The sequence below is a fragment of the Pagrus pagrus genome (genome assembly GCF_965226575.1).
Source record: "Pagrus pagrus genome assembly, chromosome: 12".
Taxonomy (NCBI): Eukaryota; Metazoa; Chordata; class Actinopteri; order Spariformes; family Sparidae; genus Pagrus; species Pagrus pagrus.
This window is the reverse complement of record NC_140196.1, coordinates 8,552,614-8,569,288: the sequence shown is the minus strand read 5'-3', so window position 1 is coordinate 8,569,288 and position 16,675 is coordinate 8,552,614. Positions and strand designations below refer to the sequence as shown.

At 41.8% G+C, this 16,675-nt stretch overlaps 1 protein-coding gene across 7 annotated transcripts in view; it reads left to right on the top strand.

The window, feature by feature from the left end:
• Nucleotides 1–16,675, top strand: part of gpc5c (glypican 5c) — a 105,435-nt gene that overhangs the window by 4,371 nt on the left and 84,389 nt on the right. For all 7 annotated transcript variants that reach the window (XM_084370142.1, XM_084370140.1, XM_084370143.1 and 4 more), the window contains one exon: nt 8,891–9,052. In XM_084370142.1, coding sequence (XP_084226268.1) covers nt 8,944–9,052 — 109 coding nt within the window. In that variant the 5' untranslated portion in view covers nt 8,891–8,943. The remainder of the gene's footprint in view (nt 1–8,890; nt 9,053–16,675) is intronic.

The following is a 16,675-nucleotide window of genomic DNA, read 5'->3' as shown; positions in this document are numbered from 1 at the left end:
CCTCTGTCACATTTTTGTCAGCTTGATGCTTGAAAGCAGCTTCAAATGCCTTGAAGGTTTTTGTGGTATGTGCTCTCCTCCTGCACACTGAGGAAAAGTTATTTTATGAGGATAAACATTGGTTCCAAAACTGTTTTGGAGGCAAAACACAGTTTGAGCGGCGTCAGGCTTTGGTTCAACTATGCTGGATTTGCTTGAAAGTTACTCTGCAAGAATAGAGAGAGACTTCAACACTTATCTAATTACGTCATGTTCCTTCTATTTGGGGTCGTTTCAATTGTCATATACCGAAACACAACAAATCGGGATAGTCAGTGGGCATTAACATTATAGCTTACCGTACTTTTAACAGTTGCTGTGAATAGCTTCCCATAATGTGAGTCTTGGAGGTGTCAAAGATTTAAGTGCATTTTTTAAATTGTAGCCGCTGAAATACAAGTAGTTGTGCAATGTACAGCTATCTGTGCGACCACAGACAAGAATTCTTGCTGCATTAGTGTCACATGCAGGTTGGTGGCAGCTTAAGTATCACCCAGTCGGAGTCTGCAAGCTGTAACAGGGAGAAGAGCAATAGATAGCTGAGTGGGAAGCATACCTAGAGGTGCATCCAAACCACTCGATATGTTTGTTTAGCAGGGTGTCACTACTAGCAACAGAGGATGTCAATTTCATTGCAAGCAGTAGTTTAGGGTTAGCTCTTAAAGACAACGGAAGAACCTTTGGTCTTCTGAGGATGTCAGCAGTCTGGAGCGAGGCTTGCGTGACTCGCCTTCACAGTCTGCAGTGAATTGGCAGAAGCCACATGAGAGTATCTCTGTCTGCAATAGGAGCTGTTGATGAGCATTTTGCCTGACAGTGAGCAAATAGAGGCATACACACAGTAAGTGTGAGAAGTTTGCAATCGTCTTACCCCACCTCGAACCTCACGCAGCAAGAGATTTTATTTCTGAGACAAATCTATCTATAGTAATAACATTTTTTGGCATTAGGGCCTGATAGGATCCAGATACAAACTGTGGCTGCTTATTCTGGACTATTAATTGATCATAAACATTAATGTTTGTTTACGAGGTGTGGTGAACTGCATTTTCGTGCATTTACACTCCACCGTTTCTCTGCTGCTCCTTCCCCTCACAGCTAATCAAACATTGCTGGAGCTTCACCATTACATTTTGGGCTTTTACCTTATTTTGCTTTTTATTTGTACTTGCCCTACAGAGGTTGTTTTGGGTCAGACGCAATCTTGTCTTCAAAGTGCCGACCAGTAGAAGGGGGCGTTAGAGTGGGAGATTTGGTGTATATGTGTGTGTGTACACAATTATGCTACTCTGCTTCAGTTCTCAGATCAAATGCCAACAAAAGCAACTCTTGAAATTTGAAGTGGCAAAACTTCAGCCCCTTTTCGCAGTCTGGTGTTTGTTTTAGGACACAGTGCTGCGTTTCATTCATGTGAGGTGAGCAGATTTCTCACCGAGCGCCAGGAGTGTGGCAGCAGGGAGCTTAAAAGCCGGCCCAACTGGATATGATCTTATATGAAACAATTTCTCTTTTACTGTTGAGATATTTTATCATATTTGTTTTCATTTCTTGTAAAGACTTTCGTCCAAAACTGTCTTGTCCTCCAAAGAAAGCATCGAGTTCATTAAGCAGTGATAGCTCCTTTTATGATTATCAAGAGCACTGTAATCTCATGTTGGCAAAGAGTGCTGGAAGAAGTATATAGAATTCTTTACTTAAGCAAGTACTGAATTACTTAAATCTAGCAATAGCTCCATGCAAATATTTTTACTCCAAGTAGCCCTAAAAAGTCTGTCCCTCCAGTTAGTAGGGATGTTATAAAATGTCATTCTTTACAGGTGAAGCACTTGCAATTTTTAGTAAAAAATACTTCATAATGACTGAAAAAGACTATTTTACTAGTACTGTATGTCTTGGTAATGAATTACTTCAGACCAAAATATTTGCTTTGCAGACACTGAATCCCCTGGGCCTCACTTGACAAAGAGTGACTTTATCGCTCTGTCAGTTTCCGCATCAAGGAAACTCAGATAATGACTGACATGAAGTTGCTTATCCTGTGATTATTTTGAAGAGTTATGGCCACTTTGGTTCGGTGGTACACGGCCAAACACTCCATATTGAGATTACCACGGGGTGCTGATATAGCCCTTTGGAGATAGGTCATTCGGAAAGCAGGCGGCTAGCAGCGCTGTTCACAGACATACTGCGTCTGCAGTTGGCTTAATGTTCTTAGATATGATCAACCTATTTTACAGCTCAGTTAAAACCATCTGATCTCGCAGGGCTTATCTGATTTTGTGTGACCACACAGAGAGCCCTTTTTTCAATGTATTACTCTGCTGCCATTCTTTGATTTACTGAGTCATTAAGAGCTATTTTAAGGGCAAAGAGAAAGTGTCTTATATCTTGAATACAAGGCAAGCAGGGTCATGTGTTAATAGCAAGGGAATGGGAACCCAGTGTGTTATCACATGTCGCCACATCCTTAACCAGTTACAGCGTCAAAAGCCTTGGCAAGCTCTCAAAGCTCAACATGGTCTTTGATTGGCTGTGGTTATTTTGATTCCCTTTTTAACTCGGCCGTTCTCACTGAGAGAGGAACACATGGTGCACACCTACTCCATACACACTTAAAATTATTGAGCATCTGTGTTTTCTCTTCCTGGCCATCTCTCAGCTACCTACTTCAGTCTAATGTGAAAATGACTTAAGAGAGTCAGCAGTTAGTTTTGTAAAACTATATATAGGCACAGTGTAGTGTGTCACGATAACTACTTTTGTCGGAAAATATATTATGTATTGACAATATAATATTATTGTCATTTTCAGATAATTTTATATCACTGATATAATGATAATGTGATAAGATGATAATGCAAGCACGTTTTCAAAGAGCGATACAAAAAAAGCAATATGAAAAAAATAGAATATCTTAAAAAAACTAAACATGAAACAATAAATATAATGGACTCTTGGACTCTGCTAACAAAAAATGCATGGAAATACAGGGTCAGCAAAAAAATGATTGAGGATATGTACATACATCAACAAGTTTAAATTATATGTCGATAAACTAATTATCCTGAATGGCCTGCTGGCAATCACCTCAGATGCTCTTTCTCCAGTCCAAACCAAGCCTTACTGGTGTTGCCCCAGTCTGAAGCTGATTACTCTGTCTGAGTCGGTCTCTACACAGCATCTCTTATTGGATTTCAGCCTAAGTCTATCTTGTGTTTCAGGGGATTGTGTGCGACCCTACCCTCCTGCTTGCTACTGTGGCAGAGAGAGGGATGCAATTTTATGAGGTTGTTAGACTGCCAAGTATATCATCATCCTCTCCAAAAATATAACCAAAAGACGAACCTTATTACGTTCTTGGAATACAAATAGTACATGAGGCGAGAGCTGGTTTCTGAGAGGGAGTGTATCACGTACGACAGATTATCTTAAATGTTAACATAATTACTCTGGCTGAGCACCCCTCTGATAAAATGCTGCTTCACCAGGTCTGCATCCATCTGCCCGCCCGCCTTCCACTTCTCTCTTGCAGCGCTTACCATCCAGCCTCTGCCCTCTGGCAAGGTTTTGGACTCTCTGCCAGTCACCGTAGGCCGTTTCAACTTGGGGTCTGAGAAATCTAAACATTCCAGTTGAGTTTTAAGGTTGTCCAAGAACTCAGGTATGCGGCAAAGACCCTTTGAGGTGTGTTTTCGTTCAACGCGGTCCATCCAAAACACAGCAAATCAGTATAGAGTAAATATCCTGTATGTTCAGTGGATCTGGAAACTTCAAAGGGAACTGGCTTCCTGAGGCAGGAGAAGGGTGACTGCATTAATTGGCTACGTTTTAACAAAGTTATTCTTGTTCTCAGGAAAATATCCAAACAGCAGCATCAGGAAGCCGCAATCCTCCCGGTCATCAACACATTCCAAGTCAAAACAAAGTTTCCATACCGTATTGAAGAGATGTGAGCTGCATATAAATCATTTCATGAGAGCAGGAGTTTATGTAAGTGTGTTTGAGCAGGGTGGTAATAACATAACCATCCTCTCAGCAGTATACTGTTCAGCTTTGCTACTGTAGTACCACATATTGAGAATGGCATGTGAGTTAGCAGGGCAATTATACAGTGGTAGAGTTTCTCCGCTCAGGAGTTTTGACTTGTGCAATGAAGGGCACTGAGGTGTTGCTGAAGGGATTGTGACTAACAAGTCAAGACCTCTGAGCCGTGGCTTTAATACGGCAAATTACTCCAGAGGTATTTGTCACCTGAGGACGATTAAGTGAATTAGGATTCAGAGTTGACACCCAATCTGGAGAGCAATGTGTGTTAAGATTTAGTCAGGCAGAATGAATTGCATATACGCTGGGCACTAATTACAAAGGACCTGTAGAGTTCAGTCTTCTTGGACAACTAGAATCTATTTTAAATAACATTAAAGAGTTACTTGAAATCAGACAAATAGGTGCCGGTTTAGAGATAACAACATTCACAATTTATGACAAACTTTGTAAAATAAAATCACCATAGCAAATGCTGCCACGACAATGTATCTCTCATGATTGTTGAACAAATTAAAAACACAAAATATATATAGTTGTTGTTGTTTTAATGTGTCACCATCAAATTGGTTCAGCAGTAAGGAACATATAGCCCGGTCTTACAAAATTGTAACCATCGATCGCATTGTCGAGAGTTGGGTTTTAAATTTTTCGTCATTGGCTTTTCTGCATCAAAACATAATCTTTCAAGAGAGACTCACAATGCATCATGTTTTTCCCCCTCATCCCTTCTTATGTGTGGGCTCAGGTTGTGGGAACTCTTCAGAGCTCAGTTAGCTGTCAAATGTAATCTCTCAAAAAAAAGATGATTGCACAAATATTCATAGTAATGGCACCCCTTAATCATCACTGGCACAGCTGCCCTGAGAATGGTGTAACAGCTGAAAATCATCATCCTTGGTGAATAATCAATGTGCGGTGTCTGTGAAATACACCATCTAGAAAGTCCAACAGCTAATTAGTTAATTTGTAGTCATAGACCTCAGCCTGAAGACAAACTACACAAAAATGTTACTGAAAACTACTAGTATTGTGAAGAATACAAAACAAAATCCAAAGAATGGAGGAGAAAAAAAAAGAAAGCAATGCCACAAGTTGTCGAGCAGGGACCACATTTAGCTTTAACAAGGCTCGATCCTCAACTATTGTGGCATGGTCAGAATTTATTGGTAGAATTAAGACATTTACAGGCCCTTCAGCAATAGTTGTGGGGTTTGTTTTATGTATTTTAATTTATTCAGCTTCAGGGTTCCATGGCTGAGATTGGAGAGGCACAGTACAGTAACTGTTTCTCAGGTGTTTCACCGGTCGCAGCTTTATAGCTGAATGACAAAGTTAAGTGGACGCAAACTAAAATGACATCTTGGCTCATTTATCAGTGAGATAACAAACCCAAAAGTACAGCCAAACCTACGCAGGAATGCCTTGAAAGCAATGATGTTGATATCTTGTTGCAGTCACGTCAGAGGCTGTTCCAATCCATCCAATCGAACACTTGAAGAAAACTCGATAATTGTTGTTGAGTCATGCTCCCCAAGCAATTTGACAGAGCTTGACTAGTTTTGCAAAGAATAATGGGGGGAAATTGCACTGTCCAGATGTTCAAAACTGTTACTGTTGCCAAAAGTACCAGCTAAATTCGGTCTGAAAGAAGATGAGTATCTATGCAAATACTTGGAATCTGTAGATATTTGTTTACGTTGACATTAAATACCCTTTAAAAACCTAATTACACCCAAGGCTTTAATTTCCTCTTACAAAATGTGAAAAAGTTCAAGGAGAGGTCAATGCCCGTTGAAGGTTTATATACTGTAGTCTGTATTGGGTGTACTAAGGAGTATGGTTAAAAAATACATGTTACTCAAAAACAAGGCAGTCAGATATTAATAGATGTGTCCTACATTGTAAACTTCAATGACTCTTAGAGTCCTTGGTAGACTGCTTCCCCAAGTCCTCAATGCATATTTTAGTTTACCCTTCAGGCAGCAGCCACTAAAATGCTTTTTGTTTATCAACTGTTAGTAAAATATTCTCAAAGATACAAAAGAACACACTCAGCAGTTTGTTTGCTGTTGGACATAGCAAGTGAGATGGCTTCTAATGAGTCTAGAAAGTGGCCTGGTATATTCGTGACACAGTCAGCCTGTCCTGACTGCTGTGGTGGCTTTAACAGCCAAAGTCTTTCTGGGTATCACTTACTCCATGCAGCTACTCGCAAGGGACGGAGAGGCCAGGCTGGATTCCACTGTGAGTCCCTGGATATTAGTTTCATATCACAGATAACACACAAACACAAAGGAGAGAAAGAGCCAGCCAAGTGAGGAGAACAGGGTCAGGGCCGGAAGGGGAGAGAGGACGGACACCAAATTTGGTAAAACGATAACCTTTAAAACAGAAGCACAATCAACCATGCTTTAAATTAGCAATTAATATTTGAAAGAAGGACATCTTTCAACCGTGCGACCGAGTATTTTGTCAATCACCAGCCTGCTGAGAGAACATGTTGAGCTTGTTGTATGTGGTGTATTTCATCAAACTGCTAATTTAAAGATTTTGTCTAGACTTGTTTTGTGTATTCTTACAAAATCCCGACAAAGTTCAAAACCAGTAAAATCCATAAGTTAATGCTGCGTTTGCCCTTTACTATAACTTCTTGGAATACATTAGACAATACGTCAGAGTGAGGATGGAATTTGGCACATGTGACTAAACGTAACATCAATTAAAGGTCCAATTTGTAAGAAAAGTTGATTTTGGAGTCTCATTTCCAACCCGTCAAATACTGATGCTTTAGTATAGCAGCCGACCCGACATACAATCCCAAAGTGTAGGTCTTTCAAACATCACCTTGGCTTTTCTTTCTTTTGCTACCTGAGTCATATCAGATAGATTTTCATCTGCAGTGGTGGTCATTTAACAAAGAAGAAAATGACTCCCATGACCCTAGACTAGTATGTCATTTGTTTTTATAGTTTTGAGTAAGAGACCCCTGGCTCAAAAATTACATATGTTGCCTTTTAAAATGAATTATATGAATTGTTGGATAGGTGCATAGTTGCTCATTAAAAAGTAGTGGACAATTGTTCTGGGGTTGCTTCTTTTGCTTGGTGAGGTTTGATAAAATACTCTCAAATTAAGAGATCCATTTTCATGTCATTAGATATTTGATGGTCAGCGATTCTATGACATTAAAGCAAAGGATGATGTAGACTGTCTAAGGATGAGGAACACTGTTTGGTGACCTATACCAAATAGATCAATTTAGAACTGACATTTCATTTATCGACGTGTGTTGATGTATGTTTAGACCTGTAAATACCCATGGGTTGCATGTTGACATAGATTGTGTTTCTTATTATTGTTGCACTCTTGTAAAAGACCACTGTTAAGCCTATTGGGAGGTACAGGAAAGTAATAGATGTAAGCCCAAAACAAAAGTCGAGCATTGTATTTTGTCAAAATTGGTTAGACAAACGTTATATACTGATGAACAGAAACAGTGTTACTCCTCTAAATACACTCTGAGTCAACAGAGAAACAGTATCGACAGGGAGACAATGTTAACATAAAAAAGAGAGGACTGCTACAGAGATGGAGATAATGAGCTGGAAGAGGCAGGACAGCCAGTTATGACTTCACTCGTCTGGCTCTGGGATGGGAACAAATGGAGCCTTGCTGGGTAATTAAGAGACACCCAGGCCTCACTAGGATATGCCAGGCAAATGGGAGAGAGGCAGCAGAAAGGGAAAGAGGGATTGAGAATGCAACCCTATTGTGTTTCATGGAGGGATTTGGACAGTGAGGCACTGGTCTTGCGGTCTGTCCTAAGGCCATGCTTTAGGCTCTGGTTACAACACCTGCCTCTAGCCACCCCAGTCCAACCCTCCCCCCCCCGTAAAATGAGTTATCATATCAGACTTCTGCATTATGGAAATGTCCCTTTGTAAGCAAACGTGTGGGAAAGGACAATTTTAATAGCCCATGCTAATTGTGACCAGTCTCAGTGATGTCATGACAGTGTCTATATGGGTCGCAATAGTGAGAAGCAGGTGACACTGGCAGGGCAGGGTGGACTCTGTTTCAGCTGATGTAATTGTGCCTGATTGAGCTGTTCTTTGGATCAAAGTATTTGCAGTTAGGTCATCGCCTTCATGTGGTTTTCATAAACTGTAGTATTATGGCTAATGACTGCCTAGATTTAGAGGCGATTTCACTTATTACTGACTGACTTACTGACTGACTGTGTGTGTGTGTGTGTGTGTGTGTGTATGTGTTTGAGTGACAGCAGATTTTGCATGTTCACATTGCAAAATACTGTCTCATGCATGTATTTTGTGTTTTACGGGATATACAGTACACATGCATATACAAATGTATGTCTTGACGATGTGTGTGCAATTGTATGAGTCAAAGATATTTATATATTTGGCAGAGACAGTATTTATAGCAGGAAACGTAGATGAATTCTTGGTCTACTTTCTCACCCTCCCATGGTGCCTCCTCTGTCTCCCAGTGGAGTTATGGCCTGTCTATCTATGTGCATACTCAGGACACTATACATATACCCACACATATTTGCACAGCACAATGTAATCATATACATTTATATCTCACAGGAGAAAAGACATTTTGTATTCTTTGTATTTCATCCAAACTTCCCTCAATTTTTCTGCAGTTCCATTCCCTTTGATATGCTCTGATGTATGTGTTACCGCAGACTTTAATATATAAAAAAGATAAATGTATATCCAAAGAAGATAAGAAACATGTTAACATAACTTAACATGTTTCTACTTGACTTTCCTAGATGTGGATCTGTTGGTTTGTAAGCACCAGGGTCCGTCCTGCTGCACCCGGAAGATGGAGGAGAGCTACCAGTTCGCTGTAAGAAGAGAAACCCTCCACAACATTCACTCCTACAGCTATGAGCTTGAACACCTCCTCTCCGGCCACTCAGATGCCTTCCAGGGTAAGTGTTTGGACAGAGCTTGGGTTGGATGGGATTGGTCTGAGACATTGTGTTGTTGATGGATGGGAAAGAGATGTTGCTATACTAGTACCTACCTCTGGGACCTTATACCCCAAAATATTTAAAAACTTGACCCAATGTTAAGCTGACCTGGAACTGAACTTGTGCCCCTTATTCAAATCCAAATTCAGCAATAAACAAGATAACTTTGTATTTGTTGTCTTGCTTGCAAAGAATATTTATTTGTCCAGTATTTTCACTCAGTACTCCGGGGTCACGGTAGCTGGCGTGCAAGCAAGTGTGCAACTCAAGAAAATGGGCATGGCTTCACTTTCCCCCCCTCCTCCCTTCTTCTGTGGCTTTGGCAGCAACGGAACTGCGGAAAAGGATCGGTTGGGGTAAATGTGAAAAAAAAGAGGGTACAGAGGCCTTTTCTCAGACTTTAGTGTTTGTTGGAAGATGGTCTGCTTTGTCATTATCTGATCTGGCTCTCAGGACAGCTAAACAGTTACTGGAACCCTTGAAGAAATTACAGTAGTTTGGGAGAGTCAGACAATCAGTGCCCAGTAATCATTTTTGTTTTTTTGCTTGGTGTTTTTTTATTTTTTCGGTGTATTTTGTTGTTGCGATGTCTCTTTGGTAGCCCAGTCAGTTCAGATGTCTGAGTTCCGGATAAACAAGGCTCTGCTGTAGATACAAAGCCTGTTTCAGAGAGGTCTTGCCTGCCAAAGGGTTTTGTACTACGCCCAACTGAATCAGGCAGTGCACCAGTTGCCCAAGCTTGTCCTTCCTCTTCCTCTAGTAATTGCAGTGTCATTTAAATTTAGTTTCCGAAAGGGATCAATTTTTTTTCTCCTCCTCAAAACCTCCAACACATTGCCAAAGAGTGGGAGACATGCTTTGGATGTTTTAAGTGTTGCAGGAATTTTGGTACCATACAATTAGTTTTATAAGACAATGAAGTGCTTAGACGTCATGGTGGCCAAGTCCCGTTTTATGAGGGATGTACCGGTCTTGCTGTCCAATATGGAAAACTCATATGCGAATACCAATAGAGTAATAGAGAATGAAACGTGTAACTAATTTAACACTCATGGAGAATTTCTCATTTTAAGACATGAAATTGGAAATGATTACTGTCATGTTTAACTTGTAAATGTCATCTGGACAGGTTATATTACAGTCACAGTGTTCAGCATACTAAAAGCATTGGCTGTATAAAATATGGACAGAGCTTCTGGGTTTGAAAAGTGAAGCCAATGCAGAAGTGCCTTAACTAATGTAAAGTTAAAGTAACCTCATGTAAGCTTATGAGAAAATTACACCACTTCATACTTGATTTATTACCCTAGGAAACAGTTTTCTAATAAGTTGGTGGAGATTCTCAGTCATCCAGGTCATGGTAATTCTAAGTGCAACTGGACTTGTTTCAGTTTATTGAAGATATTTAGTTTATGGTCTCATTCTCTAGTTTCGAGACTTCTTTAATACCTCATGATGTTGATTTTGTAAGTTATAGTCCCATTAAAGGTAAATGTAGATGGTAAAGTAGGGTATGCTTTAGGGTGTGGCTGACGTGTGATTGACAAGTTGCTACCACAGTGTGTTCTTGGTCAGATCTAATCAGGGTATCCTCCCCAGCTCCACCCTCTCATCTAACTATGTTAAATTCTGGCTCCAAAAAAACCCCAAGATTATGACGCCCATAAAGCCAAACTTCAAAACAGTAATCTTTTCACCAAAAGGTGATGTCACTATGGGTTTACACTTTACTAAAACATCACCAAGATATTACATTTCTTATTACTATGTCAGTGGATACATACAGTAGTGCTGGGAGAGAAAAGCCCCTCTTACAGTTGTTTAACAAGCAGGTTGGTGACATGAATAGATGTTACTTTGTTCGAAAAGTGTTCCTGGTATCTGTCCATTTCATCATCATTATGACCTTTTCGTTCTTACCTAATGTCTGAGCCTGTCTGGAGAAAGAAGATCAGGTGTTCCACATGTCCAGAAAAGGCCAAGATGGAAAATAACAATGGAATAACAATAGAAACTGGAGTATGGTAGTGCTGAAAGTGATGATGTCACTAGTCCTCAATTTGCAAGGCCTTCTAAGGACAGTCTCTGTGCTGTCTGAGTGCCTCGAGTGGAATGTGAAGTAGCAAGTGGCTCATATACCGCATGAAGTAATTAGAATTTGATTTTGGCTGATACCGTTGTTACTGGTATTCACACGCTGGATGGTGGAAAATTGTGGGTAGCTTTCCTTTTTGTTTGTACTGTATCTATGGAGTTCACCACAGAGCCAGTTGTCTGCAGGCTAAAAAACTCTGCCCCTTTTTGCTGTTAATCTGATGTGTTTATTTGATAATTCCTTCATGATGTGGCCACTATTTTCTGTGCAGCTTTGCATCTGACTGTCAGTTAAGTCGTACCGTAAATCTTGTCATGACAAGTCCTTTGTGTGTGTGTGTTTTCTTTATACACTCTCGCTGTTTCAACTCAAACTCACTCCTGCTGATTGCTAAAGTTTAGCCAAAAGGACATTAAAAGGGAGATGGTGTGTGTGTAAGGAGTGTGTTTGTATGTGCGTGTGTGTCTTTCTGTTTTCATTGGCCTGCCGTTGTTTTCACAGCCCTAAAAGCCCTACTGTGCTTTGTCATGTGTGGGAGTTGTCATGTCATGAGTATGACCCAATAAACACAGACCACATTTATAAATGCTTCAAAGTTTTTTCCTTGTACGTTTCTGATACTGTATTGATAGAAATGAATGGGTTCGGTTGTATGCTGCAATAACAAAGCTCTCTGGTGCAACAGAACTAATAATCTTTTGGGATTTTACGGAATTTGCCGTCCACTGTGTAGCCTGCAGCTGCCACACCCTAAATCACAAATACGAGGTATTGTGCTCGTGATTTTCCCAAAACCTACATGCAGATGACCACCGGATCTTCTCCCCCTCCAGCATACAAACAGACAGACTCTCCTAATCCATGCCATAGCTGATAGGTAATGAGTGTTGGGTCCTGATGGTGGGTAGGTGTCAACCACAGAGCCCAGTCTAAGCTGGACCAGCTTAGAGCTGCCATCAAGGGCTTTGGCCTGTCAGCCTGTTCTAGCCAATCAGATCTGGAGTAATCTTACTGGCTGGACACCTCTCTGTTGCCTCCTGATTGGCTGAGGGAAAGTTGAACAGATGGATTGGCTACCAGAATATGTTTGTATGTCTGTTTCCCACACTACTAGTTAATCCCTAGAATCGTTGGGTCAGAGCTTTACTCTAAGTTAGATCCAACATGCCTTGATATAAATGACTTGTTCAGTCCAATATGCAGCAATTTCTTGTTGCAAATTGTTGTGCAGGCAATCCAATTTGCCTGCCTGTATGTGTTTGACAGGTGCAAATGATGAGCAAGTGTCTGAGTATACTGTATACTCACACTGCTGGGGAGCAGATGTCAAGAAAATGCTGACTGGTTTGATCACTAGTGTCACCGATATGAGGGCGACGTGGCCCACAGTTAAAGGCCATGACATCTGTGTTTGTGTGTGTGTGTGTGTGTGTGTGTAATGTTAATGTTTGAGCATTTTGTACATATGAATCTTAATCATTGTGTGTGTGTGTGTGTGTGTGTGTGTGTGTGTGTGTGTGTGTGTGTGTGTGTGTGTGCATGTGCATAGATGTGTACTAAAGACATGCGAGCATGTACAATATTTACCACCCATGCAAGTCAGCATGACCATCTCAGGGCTCAAGTTCTCCTCACAGGACTTGACAAATACTTTTCAGAGAAATGTATTCTCCTGGCCTAGATAGCTTTCTATCATCAATGAAAGTACATTGCATTTAAAACTTTAGGTGCCCTTCAAGGAAGGGACAAGGAGTTCATTTGAGAAAGCGCGACAGCGAGAGCGAGACGGCAGAGAGAAAGAGGCCATGGCAAGGACGGTGCCTTTCCTCATTGAGGCGACATAATTAGCTGATCCTTGTCTCATCATCCAGGAACTCTCCAGACCCCGCTGTCCTGGGAGATAGCGTACGCGTGTACGAGTGTTTGCAAGAGACAAAATGATCAAATCCCCGACCTGAGGCAAAGGGAAACCTGAGGGCCTCTGAAGTTAATGGCAGAATGCAGAGTAACAGTTTCCCGCAGATCAGGCACCACTAGTGACTTTCACACATGTAGCTACCTTCAGGAACATTTCAATATTGAGCCTTTTCACAAATTTCACGGCAATGTCGGAAAAGATCGGGCAAGGGACCAATCCAGCAGATGGCGGTAATGCAATCCTTATGGATGCCAGCCGCCATTCAACTCATCAAAAGTCATGTCCTTGTACGCAACAGAAGATGTAATGTTTTCAGTATTCAAGTACATGTACACAAGTAATGGTTTTTGTGATCCATGCTGATTTGAGTACGTCTCCGCAGAGTCTGTGAGAAGTTTGTTCGCTCCTTGTGAAAGCGTGTTTTTTAAGATGACATAACCCTTTAAGTGCTTGTTCTTGCAATATCACTGCTTTCATTCATAAAACGATTATGCAAGCCTTTTCCCTGAAATGTCATTAGGTCTTGTGGTGGGCAATTGGTGGTGCAGATTTCCCTGAATCAGAAATACTTTATTGACCCCCCAGGTGAAATTGATGTAATATCAATCCCTGCTCCCATTCGCACATGACCCACATGACAAATGTTTGTGAACAACACAGGGATAGACTGCATGTGTGAAAGGGGCTTAGGAGGACTCGGAGAAGTGAGAAACACTGGCTGCATGGTTTGTTAGTGCGTCTCCCCCTGCAACTGTTTGTCTCGCCAGGCTTTCACAGGTGGCTGATTTCACCCTACTGTAATTGTCTCTTTGCCCCCTTAGGAGTTTGATTGCCTGCTTGGAGACGCTAGACAGTATTTGCTTTTTGCACCCCCACCCCCCCAATGTTTCACATTTCCCCTTCACACCCAGACAGACTGACAAGGATATCAAGCTTAAAGCCTTATTGTTTAGAAGCCACCCCAGATGAAACCGCTATTAAAATTCCTTTGTGTTCTTCACTTTGACTGTGAGAATCGTCCTGGGTGGCTTGCACAACACAGCCCATGTAAAGGGAACTTTCTTTTTTATGAAATAGCGATGATTTATGTGTTATAAATGAGGGCATGTGTGACTGCATGTCTAGAAGTGCGTGTGCAAGTGATAGGAATGATGAATCACTTGGCTGTTGTGTCCTATCTCCATTCTTTCATCAGGCACTAGTCCTCCTATCTATATTGCAATCGCTCTGCATTTGTCTGGAAGTTCTCTCAGACATTTTGCCTGTGATCTTTTTAGCCTGTACTCTCTCACATCATATTTTTTTTCCTCTCACTTCATGTCTGCGTGTATTTTTCTCTGCAGATGTTTTGACCGACAGGGTTATTGCTCTAGAGGCTGATGCTTGGACACAGGATGACATTGCACTGCACCATGAGCTCATGCTCAAATTAGGGAGGATATCCGGAATCCATCCCTACACGTCTCATTTAATCATACAGGGCGGAGGGGAGACGTGTTTATGGACCTAATAGTGGAGTGAATACATTGCGTATTCATTGTGAGTCTGTGTGTGTGTGTATGTATGTGTGTGTGTTGTAAGCATGTTTGTGTTTTAGCTACGCCTTCCTAGTCTCCTGTGTAGACATGACACATAAGGGCAGGATGCGTTTCCCTCGGAGTAAGCAGGACTCAGGCTCGCTTGGGAAAAGAGGGAAAGAACAAAGGGAGGGAGGGAGGAGAGAGGGGAAAAGCTCAAAGCCTCTCGCAGTCATAAAGTCACACTCAAAAGCTTCCCTAATTACCTCTGCTTTTCATCTGCCCCTCTCACCTCGGCATGAATGTGCGAGAGCCCAGAGGAGTAGGGGAGTTGGGCCTAGAAAGTGAGAGGAGAAAAATGAGAAGGAGGGAGGGCGGATGGTTAAAGCAAAGTTTCAGTGAAAGTGTGCACAGGTGTGTTTGAACGTGGTTCTATCAGAGGTGTGTGTATATTGTGGTCTGCCTTTAAGGGTTGTTGAATCAACAGGTTTTGCTCTGTAGATCTACCGTGTACTGACAACTCTCCCTCTCTCTTCCTGGGTGTCTCTCTCCATCTGTGGTCCACGCTCTGTCAGCAAGAGCGTGCTGTGTCTAGGTGGGCACCATGCCAACTGCTTGCTTGCTGGCATGTGCGCTGCAGGGAACCCATTTCTCAGATAACCCCGCTGCCAAGAGTGCGCTCCACAGAATCAAACCATAAACACAAAATTCTTCTTCTTCACCCCAAAAGTTTCCTTTCATTTTACTTCATCATTGTTTTTCTGCTCCCCAAGTGCCCTGGTCTTCTTTACCACCCATCCATGCTTCCCAATATTACAGCCAATGCCTAAGCAAATATGAGGTCTGTGTAGATTAGCCTGCTGCCAGTCTCCTCAGCCATAATTTGACATACTAGCCATGAAATGAATCTGAGATAAATACCCCTTTATTTCTCGCCAACACAATCCCTTTCTCTCATGGAATGCTTTTCTGATACTACTTTACTGTTTCTGACACTGCCTTCCAGCTAGCCTGAACAAACACTCATGTTGTAGACTAAGCTCCATCAGTCTCACTACTATCATATGAGCACAATAAGCTTGATGTCCAGGAAGTTCTCCTGGTAATCAGACAAAGTCGCATCTCCCGGGGCTTGTTCTCTGTCCAAGAGAATTTGGCTTTTCTGGAACACAATCTGTCTGTCTGGCTGATGGGATTTGTACTCCACTGCTGCTGATTGGTCCAGCCTAGCCTTTTCCTGTGTACTGTCTGTCTCTGCTGCACCCGTGCTTCCCAGACTGATCCCACAAGCCGTAAAATGTCTGTGCGTGTGTGTGCATAAACTTGAGATATAGATCTGCACACATGTCCACGAATAACAGCTGACAGTCGAGTCTTTTTTCAGCAAATGTCTGCTAACCAGCAAAATTAACAGACTTAAAGACTGAGAAATTCTCACACATCTATCAAAAGGTAGATGTTGTCACGAGACAGGATGGTGGACTTTAACCAAAATAAAGTCATCCTGGGAGAAGACATAGCGTGAGGGAGCAAGGAACATCACAAATTGGCCAGACTCGCATGTCAGAAAGGGAGAGCCGCTTCCATCTGATGCCTGTGGGAGATCAGGGTGTGTGCTTAATATGTGCTTTTAATGCATAAGTGGATGAGCATCATGATGTACATGGCTCTACGTTGTGACTCACACTGTTACCTCTGCCCAAAGTATGATGGAGTTGGCTGTCCTCCTCCCATCTTTCACCACCACCTCACTTCATCACTCCCCCCATTCACGTCAACTCACTTTCCTCATTACGCCCTGTGTTAGACACTCCTCTGCTTCCTCTGCTTTTTCCTCCTCGCCTCTATGGCTCCTAGCGCACCATTAAGGAGTCCCCACGGTGAGCTTTATTCGCTGATCCTCCAGTCATTCATCCATTGTATTCCAGAGGAGGAGGTACAATAAATGGGAGAGATGGATAGACAAAAAAAAATTGTTGTTCTGACCCTACCCAGCCGTGTCCTGTTGTATCCATGATGGATTATGATGTCTGCTGTTCTGGTTGCCAAAA